At 39.1% G+C, this 13,724-nt stretch overlaps 1 protein-coding gene across 1 annotated transcript; it reads left to right on the top strand.

Annotated features, from left to right (window-relative positions):
* The first annotated feature begins 6,695 nt into the window (after window positions 1-6,695).
* Window positions 6,696-13,672, top strand: LOC113652505 (chitin synthase chs-1-like). The gene is made up of 19 exons (XM_047822037.1): window positions 6,696-6,831; window positions 6,967-7,108; window positions 7,191-7,382; window positions 7,498-8,558; window positions 8,650-8,739; window positions 8,816-8,974; window positions 9,068-9,242; window positions 9,334-9,435; window positions 9,633-9,774; window positions 9,983-10,183; window positions 10,506-10,790; window positions 10,885-11,064; window positions 11,236-11,629; window positions 11,942-11,976; window positions 12,093-12,157; window positions 12,246-12,356; window positions 12,435-12,652; window positions 13,150-13,216; window positions 13,302-13,672. The coding sequence occupies exons 1-19, from the start codon at window positions 6,800-6,802 to the stop codon at window positions 13,383-13,385; spliced, it is 3,735 nt and encodes a 1,244-aa protein (XP_047677993.1). The 5' UTR covers window positions 6,696-6,799; the 3' UTR covers window positions 13,386-13,672.
* The last annotated feature ends 52 nt before the right edge of the window (window positions 13,673-13,724 follow it).

Raw genomic sequence — 13,724 nt, 5'->3', positions numbered from 1 at the left:
TCCTTTAGCTTTTATAACTTTTAACAAACGTTTTCAGTATGAACTAACGAGCTTCTTACACCTCTCGAATCAGAATCTTTGCCCATGCTTCATGTGCAAAACCTGTATATCAGCGATGTTTGATGGCTTCTGTGCTGCAACTGCCTTTTTAAAATCTCACCAAAGATTTTGAATCGGATTTAAATCCGTTGACTGAGAAGGCCACTCCAGGATATTCCAGAAGTTTTTTTTCAATCAAGCTTTGGTTGACTTGGAGGTGTGCTTGGGATCATTGGTCCATGTCTGAACAGATCAAATTTGGTTTCATTAGTCCAAAAGAACTGTCTCCCAAACTCTGTAGTCTTTTCCAAATTCCTCCTGGTATATTCTAGATGACTTTTGATGTTCCTTGTGGTTCTAGAACTACAGGATGCATTAAGATCTACTTATTCAGAAAACACTTCAACTAGCACTTCTTTCTCTATCTTTTGCATTAAAAAAACAAACAAAAAAAATACCTTTGAACAATGTTTTAAACTCATGGTATCTTAAGTATGTAACCTAGTGAGCCAGCATTAATGTATCCAAACCAGCATTAATGTATCCAATCCAGCATTAATGTATCCAGAGATTTAAGCACTTATGTACGTCGCTCTAGATAAGGGAGTCTGCCAAATGCTGTAAATGTAAATGTAGGCTCATGATCCAGGGCTTCACTGAACCTCTCTTCAATGTTGAGAACAATGGCCTCCACCAGGCACTCAGGGTTTACGTTGGTTTCTGTGGTTGAGGGTGCCTTAGGAAGAAGCAAAGAGTTGTGAGAGGGCATCAGGTTTAATGTTCTTGGAGTCAGGGCCATAAGGGATGGTAAAACTGAACCACAGCCACAGAACTATAGATCCTGATAAACCTTCAATAAAAAATCAGCAAATCCCAGAAACCACTGGAGGGCTTAATGTGAGTTGGGTGTGGGACAATTCAAAACTGCCTTGGGTTTAGAGGGTTCCATTCCAACTTTGGAAGGGAAGGTCCAGAAACCAAGGAAAGAGACAGACTTTTGGTGAAATTCACACTTTTCACCCTTATCATAAAGCTTATATTCAAGCAGTCTTTGAAGAAACTGCCAGACATGAGACAGATGATCTTTGAATGAATGAGAGAAAATCAGGTGATTAGGTGTCATTAAGATAGTTGAAAATAAAAACATTGTGGCTGTGGAAGACCCTAAGAACATCATTAATGAGGGCCTGGAAGCCTGCAGGTATTGGTTAGTCCAAAAGGAACCACCAGATATTCATGGTTGCCTGATGGGGCGTTAAAAGACCATTTTCCACTCGTCCCCCTCCTTAATACGGACCAAGTAATACGCGTTCCTGAGGTCCAGTTTAATAAAAATACAGGCCCCCTGTTAGAGTTTAAAGGCAGAGGTCATGAGGGACAGATTCTTAATATAAATGACATTCAGGCAACTACAATCAATACAGGGCCTGAGAGACTTTTCCTTCTTTTCAACAAAGAAGAACCCTGCTCCTGCCGAGGAGAAGGAAGGTCAAATTATGCCGGCACTGAGCAATTCCAAGATGTATTTTCTCATGGCATCTGTCTCAGGTCCAGACAAGGAATACAGACAGCCTCTCAGAATGGTGGTACAAGGGAAGAGATCAATCGCACAGTCATAAGGGAGATGTGGTGGCAGGAAGACAGCTTGAGACTTGCTAAAAAGAAAATCACAGACCAAAGTAGTCAGGAGGGAATTTGGCAAGGTCACGAAACTTCTCCTTTGAGGTGGGAGGAACAGAGTCTATGGCCACAGAGGAGGGACAGGAAGAAAGACAGAATGGGCTACAGACAAGGATGGCATTCTTGCTCCAGTCAATATATGGGTTGTGTTGGGTAAGCCAAGGACGTCCTTAAACAATAGGGGTATGCGACTTTTCCATCACAAGGAATGAGAGAGTCTCAGTATGATTGCTGGAGACCCTTAGCTGAACAGGGACAGTGGGTGGGAATTCGGTTCCAGGCTGCTGCCATTAGGAGCTTGAACGGGGAGAAAACATTGTAGGGTAATAGAAGGTATCGAGTTCGGCCATCATAGAGGCACAGATAAGGTTTTGGGCAGCTCCAGAGACAATGAGTGACAACCACACTAGGGGGTGTTTTCGTTTAAAGGACAGCTCTGGCAAAAGTGGCCACATTTGCCACAATAGAAGCATGCCCTTTCCCTGAGCCTACATTGGTGCTCCTCATGGGAGATGTAAGAGCGGTCCTCTGGGGGAATATGTCCTCATCCGTTGCTGGAGACAGTGGTGTATGCGACCAGCAAGGTCCATGAGATCATACATGAGATCAGTCAGGCAGTTCCCTTGAGACAAGTTCATCCTTGATGGCATCGTCCAGACCACTAAAAAAGGCATCGCACAAGGCACGATTGTCCCAGCCACACAAAGCTGGCAGTGTAAAAATACTCAGTGGCATAGTAATACATGTAGTGAAACCTGACATGGTTGGATAATCTGCCCAGCAGACTGTCCTCCAGTGTTGGAGCGATTTAGTACCTGGACCATCTCACTGGTTAACAATGCCAAGTCAGTACAACAAGGAGAACACGCATACCATAGAGCTGTAGGACACTCCTGTTGATGATGATGAATGGTACCTTAGACCTTTCAGTGGGGAATGACAAGGTTTGGAATTAAATGAACACAGTCACACCATAGTCCAGAAGACAAGGCAAAGGGCAACAGAGAGGGAATACATATGGTGATAATTCAGTAAACATCTCCACAGAAAATAAATGGCAGGGAAGTTATCCATGAGAAAAAAAAGTCAGGTGATAGAATCTACTAGAGGCTCCAAGAGAAAAAAAAATCCAAAATCCACAAAAGGCTACAAAAGGCAAATAAGTCCATAAACATGTCAACAGAATGCACAACAGTTAACAAAAGGAAAACCAGCCCTAAACATAACAAAGTTCAGGCACCTGGGACAGAGGCAAAAATCCAGAGGGAAAAAGAGATAAGAAAATAGGAAAACCATAAAAAGGCAAAAGCTAAGCAGAAAATTAACAAGAAAGACAAAAATCCAATGAAGAGCTGAAAGAAGAAGTAGAACGAGGCTATAAATACAGGAAGTAATAAGCCGAGAAAATAGGGAACAATTGAGTTGTGCTTCTGCTGAGGAGAGAGAGGTGGAATCAAAACTCAGGACTGGAGTGAGGGAGTGCAGGTGCTATGTTGGAACGGGACGTGACAGTTTAAACTCCACTTCAGGCCATAAAAACTGTCAAAAAGCTTTAAAAACAACACTATTATATCAACTCATAAAGAAGTCATCCAAAGCAGAATCTTGTTCTTTGAAAAAGTTTAATTGATAAATCCTTTAATCTTTGGGGGTGTTGAATATTTCTGATTGCAACTGTACATATTGTGTATAGATAGATGAGGAGGAGGAAGACAGACCCAGATACGCAGAATAGCTTCAAATAAATAGGTTTTAATAAATATTAATACATTGAACAGGAACAATGTTTTAATAAATGTTAATACATTGAACAGGAACAATGATGACAACTAAACAGGACAAAGGACGAGGGTATACTGACAATGATTCCGCCCTGCCATCGGCAACACGGCACGGTTAGGCACATGGCGAGGCCGATGGGGGGAACAAGGCACATGGCGAGGCAAATGGGCGGAGCAAGGCACACGGCGAGGCAGATGGGGGGGACCAAGGCACACGGCGGCACAGCCAGAGAGGGCCAAGCAAATCTACAGCCGAGCAGTAGGCCCGAGCGGCGTCCACAGCCAAGCTGTAGGGCCGAGTGACATCCAAAGCCAAGCTGAAGGGCCGAGCGACGTCCACAGCCGAGCGGAAGGGCTGAGCACAACCCCCGACACATTGCGGCCAGACCACGTCTCGAAGACCAGAATGGATGAAGGGAGGTTGGGAAAGATCCTCTGCCAAGGGCCTGCAACACCCCCCCGCGGAACAGAAGAGAGGTGACGTCCTCCTCTGGGAACCGGAAGTGGAGCGACCTCCCCCACCGGAACAGGTGCAGGGCACCAAAAATAAAAAGGGCAATATCGGGATGGTGACATCCTATGTGAAACAGAAGTAAGGCGACATCCTCCTCTGGGAAAAGGAAGTGGAGCGGCATCCCTCACCAAATAAAATGCGCTATTACGTTTACGTATTGCGTTAGATGCTATTATGTCGCTATATAAATTGACGTTAGACGCTATTACGTCGCTACATAAATTGACGTTAGACGCTATTAACAGATTAATTACACAAGAGAGATCGGTTTGTTCCCCAGTTTAGCCATAATATACATTAGGCTGACATTTGTGCTAGTTATACAGGTATACAGTGCAGTGTCTGTGTGTAAGTCTTTAACTGTTTAGCTAATATGAGGTAACTAGTTTTACAGCTGTCAGTGTTTAATGTTGTTATTAAACTATGTATCTGGTAATGGTACTCAAAAGATTACTGCAATTGCAGACAGCCTGTTAGCTATCATAAAGGTGATTATAGTAGTCATTTATGCTGACAGTTGATTTTAAAGAGCAATTATTATAGTGGTATTTGTAGTTAAAGTTGATGCTTAAATGTATTATATCCATGTGTCATATTTTTACATAGGGTCAATAAAAAAATGAAAAGAAAGGCAGAGATATCAGACTTCTTTTTAAAGAAGCAAACACATACAGATCAGGTGCAAACAGACCCCATCCCAGCCCCCAGCCCCTGCATCACCACAGTACCCCAGAGCAGCTTCCTGACTGATGCTAGTAGTCAGACTTCACAAGAACCACCAACAGGTTTGAGAATCCACCAGGCAGTCAGTCCAGTCCAATGTCCAGTTCAGAATTTAAGTTTAGCTTGTTATAGATGATTTCATCAGTTTAGGCTTTACATAAAAATGTAAATAGGTGTTGATTTATGTGTGACATACACAAGATAAAATTATAACATAATATATTATAAATTATAAAATAGATTATAAGAGATATATTCTACCTCTAATGAGCAATTATGGGATTCATCCATGCTCCTTGTTAGGGTAATTTGTGACATAGTCTGTGGACCCCTAAAGTTGCCTTGGCCACCCCCTGGCCACCCCATTTGCAAGAAATGTTTCTGTACATTGGAATGAAAGATTCTTCCTACCGGATGAAGTGCCTCTTATGCCTACCGAAAATCACTGAAATTTTATTTTTTACTTTTACTTCAAATACTTAAGTACATTAAATATCAGAAAATTACTTTTGATACAAGTACAGTATATATCAGATACTTTAAGACTTTTACTTGAGAAATATTCTAAAAGGTAACTTTCACTTCTACCAAAGTCTTTTTCTAGTATGATACTTGTACTTTTACTCAAGTATTGCTTTCTAGTACTTTATACAACAACATGGCCAAATGTCCGGGCTGAACCGTAACATTATTTTAATCAGTGCTGTTTACAAGAATTGATCTTCAAAACAACCTCTGAATCAAAGCTTCAGTCTATTTATTCTTTTCACTTATCTTCACATGATGACTTAAACCAAAATTTCTCAGCAGAAACACCCCACCTGTTTTTCTCTTTGAAGATTTGTGACTCTTCTAAACACCATTATATTCTACTTTTGACATTTTCTTTTTCTAAGTTTTAATTTTCGTTACAATCAATCTTTGGCCATTTCTGTCCATATCACTTGGGGTTTTCCAGCTTACATTTGTCAAACAGGCTCATTCTGCTTTGTAAGACAACATGGGCAAGTTGTCATGTCCTCAGAGCCACCACTCTTCTTTTTGCTGATTATCTTTACATTTAATTTATATATCCTTTTGTTTTGTTTTGTGTAATTGTTTTAATTGTGATCAATTGTTTCTTAATAAGTTTCAATGCAGGGTAGATTCCCTCAATGCTCCAAATCAAACTTTTCAAGGAACCAACACTTCCATGAGTGGTCCGGATGGCCTTGACCAGAGCCTTAACTCCAGCTGCACTAAAGTTGATGCAGCAGTTCAAGCTCCATCTGTTTCTTAAAGGGCTTGTCAGACTAAGGTTGATAAAACTATTGCTGTTGCTTTGCAGGCCACTCAAATCCTGTACAGAGATAAGCATTCACAGTGACAAAAATGCAAAGGATATAGAGGAAAAATACTCTAAGCACTCTATGATAAAATGTTCAAATGGTTACCCCTTAATTATAAATATGGAATAAACAAATAGGGTGGCCAAAGGGTTTACTCTTTATGGTTTCAGAAAATTCATGCTCATGTGGGGTTGATGGGTTTCGGGAGCCTCTGTTCTATAGTTTGCCTCAAATTTTCCTTGTAACAGGATCTTTATTCCAGTTATCTGAAATCTTATATCTGAAGTAAGAAAATGGTTTCCAAGGAACGTAATCAAAGAGGGTAATCAAGAAAAAAGAAATACAAAGGAAATGATACCATAGGGGCATTTTTGATTCTATTCTCGTTTTTTTCCTAGTAACTAAAAGGTTTAGTGACCAAAAAGAGTCATTCGTTCTAAAGCCTGACAAATTACTAGGAAAATGAATAGGATCATGAACAGTGATTACCTTCCTTGGTAATACATTTCACTTACTTCAAACAAAGGATATCAGGTAACTTTATATAAGGCTTTTTCCCCCCATTTTCACTTCCTTCTTCCTCATACTTCTTTCAGGTAAATATGCAGTGGTGCTATTGTCATATAAATCTAAACAGCTTGAGGATTAGTGAAAATATCCTCCATCAGCATTTAAAAGCTCTGACTGAGAGACTTGATCATTAGACAGTTTTCACAGCCCTGCCAAGCTTCACTATGGAAGAGGAGCACAGAGAATATAAATACAGGTATCTGAGATGGATTTCATTATATGAAATAGGAGTTTTTATTGCCCTTTTCTGAATGAAAATGCTTTGCTGATATTGTTATTACTGCTAGTAATACTCATAGGTTTTATTCTTTATTCTAATTCTTATATACAGACAGGCATGGGATGAATGCAGAGAACTTCCAGATATTCAAGATGAACAAAAGCAAAAACCCAAGAAACGATACAGGTTTATGAAATGGTACTGTTGTTGTGTGGTTGCCATCCTTGTGTTTGCTCTTTCATTAGTGAGTAAGGTAAGTTTTATTGTTTACTTCAAAAAACCTAACATGTTATTCTTAAGGAATATCCTTTAACATTATCATTCTTTTTGTGCAGTCATCGTTTCTTATTTTGGTAACACTTGGAAACAATGTGAGTATGAGTGTGCCTGAAGGGCAAAAAGTGAGTGCTCTCCTGAGTATCGGCTGTATGCTGGTTGGACCAAATATTTTGCTTCTGCTCAAGAGTCTATGGAAATTTTTTTTCAAAAGTGCAATTAAACCAACTAAACAGAAAACAGTCATGTGGGTAAGTGTATTTATTAGGACTAAATAAGCTAAACTACTATAACTAATAAGGGTACAGCTATTCAGTGACCAGACAAAGCAGGTATCTATAATGGATGTGTTTATCTGTCCTCTAGGTGATCTTTGTTGAGTTTTTGGTGTCATTTGGAGAAGCGATTTTGACAGTGATGGCCATGCCATATTTTGACATTGTCACTAATGTGATGATCTTGAACAGTGTGAGCATCCTGTCAGCAGTCTTCCAGGTGGTCGATCAAATTCGTGCCAGATGTAAAATAGAAAATGATTCATTCCAACCAATTTCCTGCAAAGAATGTGGAAAGTGGCTCAGACCAATTGCTTCCATCATCTTCATTGTTCTGGGCTATGTCCTCTTCATAATAAACTACTTAGTAATAGAAGAAAACTCTTCTATTGAAGTTAAAACAGCTGTGTGTCTGGCCATTGTAGGAACAGTTTTTGTTTCATTGAACTGGTGGGAGAACTACAGCAGTCTGTTCCCATTTTTGGAAGACATTTCCAAAGACATAGCCAGTTCCCAGAATGTGGTTTGCATTCTGTCCAGTGTGGTGAAAGTCCTGGTCACTGCAGCTGTTGTTGTATATAAAGTTCCTCTGTCCAATTGGAGCTCCCTAAGCTTGATCCCTACAAGTGTGATCAGGACAGTTTTTGGTTTGATGGCAGTCCAGATTGTTTCTTCTGCAATGTGTCGCTGGTTTGTAGTGGTGGCTTGCAAGATGCATTCCCTGCGTCGTTGTTTTGTTGTGCCCATATACTTGTCCTCTGTGGCTGTCATGCTACTGTTTATTGGTCTGTTTGCCTCTAACTTTCAGTGCCCTAATTCAAATAGTAATCATTCTACAAGTGAGCCCTTTCATAACCAGACCAACAGTATTATTCCACTCTGTTCATTGATTACCGACATCAGACACACACTTTCCACACGCCATATTGTGTCAGAAAAGAATGTTGGAGGATTGGTGGTTCTTGCCCTGTGTGCCCTTAGCTGGTGGCTGGGATTCATGCTAAGCACTGGTTACATCTGGTCTCTGAAGATCCAGCGCATCGAGAGAACTCATGATCTGTTTGTGAAGCAGATGTATGAGGGAGCATTTCTAGAACAGTCCATGTTGCTTAACACACGTTTTGTGGCCAGGGAGAAAAATACGGGTGAAAGGTATATATTGAGAAAACATTATATACAATATACTGACTGATAATAGTGTGAAATGCTGAAAAAGAATAAATAATAATGTGTTTTTCTTTAGGTCAAAATGCCCGGTAACAATCTATTTGTGTGCAACTATGTGGCATGAGACGTATGATGAAATGATTAAAATTCTCATCTCAATGTTCAGGTAATTTTAGTCACATATAAATGGTAATGTGTTTGATATAAAATAATTTTCACTAAAAACAAGATTTTGTGAACAGGCTCGACAAATTCCGTCCAAAAATAAATAACTACAAAGATGCTTTCTTCGAGTTCCATATTTACTTTGACGATGCTTTTAAGGATGTGCAGAATGGCAACATGCGACATGTAAACGAATATGCTGAGACCCTAGTGGAAGTAGTCAAAGAGGTTTACACGTAAGCTTTATCAGATGACCTATTCTAAACAATTTAGCAAATTACAGGGATGAGGAGTAAAAGTAAAGCAGTACATGCTTGGTTATGTTTTAGAATTTTTAGTGAGGATGACCCATGTATATTCAAGAAGAAGCCCTGCCTCCCTCAGCAGAAGATCATCAGCACACCATATGGAGGTCGTCTGGAGTACACACTTCCTAAAGGCAACATAATGATGGTTCACCTCAAGGACAAACAGCTGATTCGACACAAAAAGAGATGGTCCCAGGTAAGATCCAAAGCAGGTAAAGAGGTGTCAATAAACTCCAATCGTTTACTGTAACATCAAAAGTTTGGTAAATACAATCTACTCCAAATAGATCATGTACTTATACTACCTACTTGGCTGGAGACTCAATGGCAAGTACCTGAAGATGTTTGAGAAGGGTGGAGATGTAGATGAACTGAGGGAACATTTAAAGGTAAGGAGCTGGCATAGGATCGATAGTCCTTCAAGGACAACTTATAATACATTATTTACCTGAATCAGAAATACCCAAAGACTTGGAATTTACCACGTCAACACCCAGAACATTAAATAACAAATTGTTGCCCATAAACAGGTCTTAAAGAAAATGTCTTGTATATAGATTTATTAATCAGTCTTTTTCTGAACCAGAAAGAGAAAGAGAACACATACATCTTGGCTCTGGATGGAGACACAGATTTCCAGCCCTCTTCTGTGATGTTACTGATTGACAGGCTTAAACTCTACCCAGAGGTGGGAGCTGCATGTGGCCGGATTCACCCCACTGGCACGGGTATGATGAGCAGCTTGTTTTTATTTCAAACTCGTGCTCATTTCAAAACTAATGTCTTACCTACATACCAGAATGTTGTGTCAATTTTCAAGTCCACGTTAAAATATGTGAAGATGTTATCATTAAAGTGCTGATACCATGTATGACTACAGTACATGAGAGCTACTTAAGGCACTTACATTTATCCCTATTCAAATTATGTATGAAGGGCCCATGGTGTGGTATCAGAAATTTGAGTATGCAGTGGGCCACTGGCTGCAGAAGACAGCAGAGCATGTGTTTGGCTGTGTGCTCTGTAGCCCTGGTTGCTTTAGTCTCTTCAGAGGTGCTGCCCTCATGGACAATAACGTCATGAAGAGATACACCACCAAACCAACAGAAGCCATTCACCATGTACAGTATGACCAAGGTATTAGCTCATGCATATCTTTTCCCACATTCAGCAGGAATTAATTTTTAATGCTAAATGCTGATTGAGCTAATTCCATGCATTATACTTGCAAATAATGCTTCTTTTTTTATTAGAAACTGACATGGTTAATTCCAGTCATTAGGAATGCATAAAGAATGTTTATGACTTCTGTAATATTAATGACAGCACCACTGAAATTATTTTAACATCTTTTAGTATTACATTGAAAACAGTAATTATATGAATATCAAATTAACCTAATGCCTTATGAGTTCATGGGCAGTAAAAAATTTGATCTTGCACTATTGTGTGATTCCAGGAGAGGACCGCTGGCTCTGCACTCTCTTAGTACAGCAGGGTTGGCGGGTGGAGTATAATGCTGCGTCAGACGCCTACACTAACGCACCACAGGACTTCAAAGAGTTCTTCAACCAACGGCGGCGCTGGGGGCCCTCCACCATGGCCAACACCATCGATCTGCTTGGCTCTGGGGGCTTGACCGCTCAGAGGAACAGCTCTATCTCTAAACCTTACATCGTTTATCAGGTCATCAGCATGGGTGCATCCATTCTGGGCCCTGCCAGCATCTGCCTGATGATAGCAGGTGAATAGATTTGTTTGAAAAACTTAAAGGTAGCCAAAATAGTAGTTTCTCTTTTGTGTTTAATAGTCCTTGACCTTTGTAATGTCTCTTACAGGAAGCTTTAATTTCATAGTAAATATGGATCCAAAGGTTGCTCTCATTGCAGCCACGGTGCCTCCAACAATCTACCTGGCACTGTGCTTCAAGCTGAAAGCTGACACCCAAATCCAGATAGCAGCAGTCATGAGTGTTTTGTATGCGTTCCTCATGACTGGAACTATTCTCTCAATCATAGGTATTATTGTTGTCCTTGAAAATTGAAATAGTTATAAAAGTAAAATTTAAGGAATGTCAAATAAAAATCATATATCTGACTATTTCATATTTTACTGAATATATCTTGTGAAAAAGGGAAACAAACCGGAAATTAATCTGACCCCAACCTTTTCTGTACTGTTTTTCTTAGGAGACATAGTGAAAAATGAGACATTTATGACCCCCAGTGGCCTGTTTCTGATTAGCATGACTCTACTGTACATCATCACAGCAGCTCTTCACCCTCAGGAGCTTTCTCTGCTCATCTATGGGGTTCTCTATTTCCTCTGTATACCCAGTGGCTATCTCCTGCTTTCTATTTACTCTATCGTGAATATGAACAATGTCTCATGGGGGACACGAGAGACTGGGGGCAAAGTGGAAACTGTAGCAGTGAGCGCCATAAAGAGGAAGGTCAAACAGGCAGCATGCTGTAAATGCCCCTGCTGGAATACCATTGACGATACAACTGAAAATGAGCCACTGCTGAGCTCTGTAGTGTCAGAGGAGCAAGATCTTAAGATCCACACGGATTCTGAAAAAAGGTTATTTTTGCTACGTATCGTAACTGGCAATACTGCATGACAAACCTTTTATTGCTTAATTTTTATTAATTACTTTATTACAGTTCATAAGTTCATGAGAAACATTATCAGCATTTCAGTTTATCGATTATTCTAACACTTTTCTACTAGCCAGTTTACTTTCCTAAAAGAGTATTTTAAGAAAAGTTTAAAATTTTATGATTCACATTCCTCAGTCGATAACCTTCATTTTAAAATCATGTCTAAATCAGTCGCTCACATCTATAATCTATCATTGGCTAAAGTCTTTTGTCATATTTTGTCTTTTACTAGATCACATGAATGCCTCACATTACAAATTCCTAAAAGTAAGTGTTGTGCTTGGCTATTACATTTTTATATGTATATATACACTACAAAATAATGAGATCTCATGGTTAATAATAATAATTTTTTCCATTTCTATTTCATCGGATAAATAAAGGCTGGATTGAAGACCTGCAAGAAAAATTTCATGACTTCCCACTACACCAGGCCACACTCTCAGAGGTATAAATCTTCTACCTTTTAGTTTACAAAAAGGTTCTGATTTATTGTACTTTGACCCTATTCTACATATTTTTACCCTCCGTTCAAGGATGAAACTATGTTCTGGAAAGAACTGCAGAAACTATATTTGGAACCTCTTAAAGAGAACAAAGAGCAACAGGAAAAAGTCGCAGAAGAGCTCAAAGACCTTAGAAACAAGGTCAGACTGTGTAGAGTATGAAGTTACACCTGTTGCGGAAATTAAAGCGGATAATGGATCATTACTTTTTATGTTTAGGTGACATTTGTCTTCTTCATCTGCAATGCTCTTTGGTTGATGGCCACCTTGTTTCTCCAAGCCATCGGCCAGCCTGTCTCACTGCCTATTCCAAAAATGTATCCAAATGGAACTACTTCTTGGAATGAAACATTTTCTGTTGATCCGATATCACTAATGTTTCTCCTGAGCTTTGCATTGCTCCTTATTATACAGTTTCTTGCAATGCTTTACCACAGGTAACTAACTCGCTTTATCCAGTATAACCATATATTAAGAGAAAGAGAGAGAGAGATTGATTGAATTCATGCTGTTATGCTGAATTCTTGAGTTATTATTGATTACTTTAATCTAACAGGAGCTCTAAACTTTCTAAAAAAGCAGGAGTTTTGACAAATTGTCCTACCTTTTAAGACAGGATGTCTCTGCTCTTTTGCACTTTTACACATCGATTAGTTCAAGCTTCCTTCTGTATATTAAAGCTAGAAGCATCTGATAAGGTTACAGTAATAAAGCACAAAGTTTTTTTGGTATTGTTATGTCTTAGAGTGGGACAGTGTGATAACATAGAGGGAATGTCTAGAGCACAGTAATTTATAATGGGTATACATTAGAGTTTTTATATGTTATTGTTTCCATAGGAACAAACCATGTACAGCAGATGGGCTACATAATCTAAGCCTAATAATTGTGTCAGTCTACACAGCAATTACACAATTTCTGTCTTTTTTTCCAGAATCTACACATTAATTCATTTTGTGTCCTATTTTGACACTGAGATAAAGTCTTACTATCGAAAAAAGGTATTCTTTCAAGTGATTTTTAAAAAAATCAAAAGTTAATAAATATAATAAAGTAATTATTAAAATAATTGTAATTTTTATTTAGGTTCCTGCAGCTTTGGAAACCGGTGCTCAGTCTTTGCCAGGGAAGGAGATGTCTATTATTACTGAAGCTGACACAAGCAACTAAGATCTCAAGACAGAACTCACCACAACTGAAGGACCTTCTTGCCCTGGATCACTGTAAATATTTATTTTGCCACTGAAAAAACATTTTTAAAGTATGAAATGAAACGCATGCTTAAATCCATGTTTATGATAAGCAGCTGCTGTCTTATGCTTTATCCTTTAAATAACTCAGGACATAAAGTTTATTTCATTTAAATGATGGCACACAAACCTTATTGGTCAGCCTAAAATACAAAAACTATGTCCTACTTGCACAAACCGATACAAGATGTTTATCAATATAGAAAATTTTAAAAAATCTATTTTAATCATTAAAAAAATCAGTGATGCTATAATGCAT

This window comes from Tachysurus fulvidraco, chromosome 13, assembly GCF_022655615.1.
Source record: "Tachysurus fulvidraco isolate hzauxx_2018 chromosome 13, HZAU_PFXX_2.0, whole genome shotgun sequence".
Classification (NCBI taxonomy): domain Eukaryota; kingdom Metazoa; phylum Chordata; class Actinopteri; order Siluriformes; family Bagridae; genus Tachysurus; species Tachysurus fulvidraco.
Note: the sequence above shows the minus strand (reverse complement) of the source record. Positions and strands in the feature narration are given on the sequence as shown.

Coding starts and splice junctions, on each gene's coding strand:
- LOC113652505 (XM_047822037.1), top strand. CDS start 6,800: ATGGAAGAGGAGCACAGAGAATATAAATACAG. Junction 6,832..6,966: donor CACAGAGAATATAAATACAG/GTATCTGAGATG, acceptor TCTTATATACAG/ACAGGCATGGGATGAATGCA. Junction 12,357..12,434: donor TCAAAGACCTTAGAAACAAG/GTCAGACTGTGT, acceptor TTTTATGTTTAG/GTGACATTTGTCTTCTTCAT.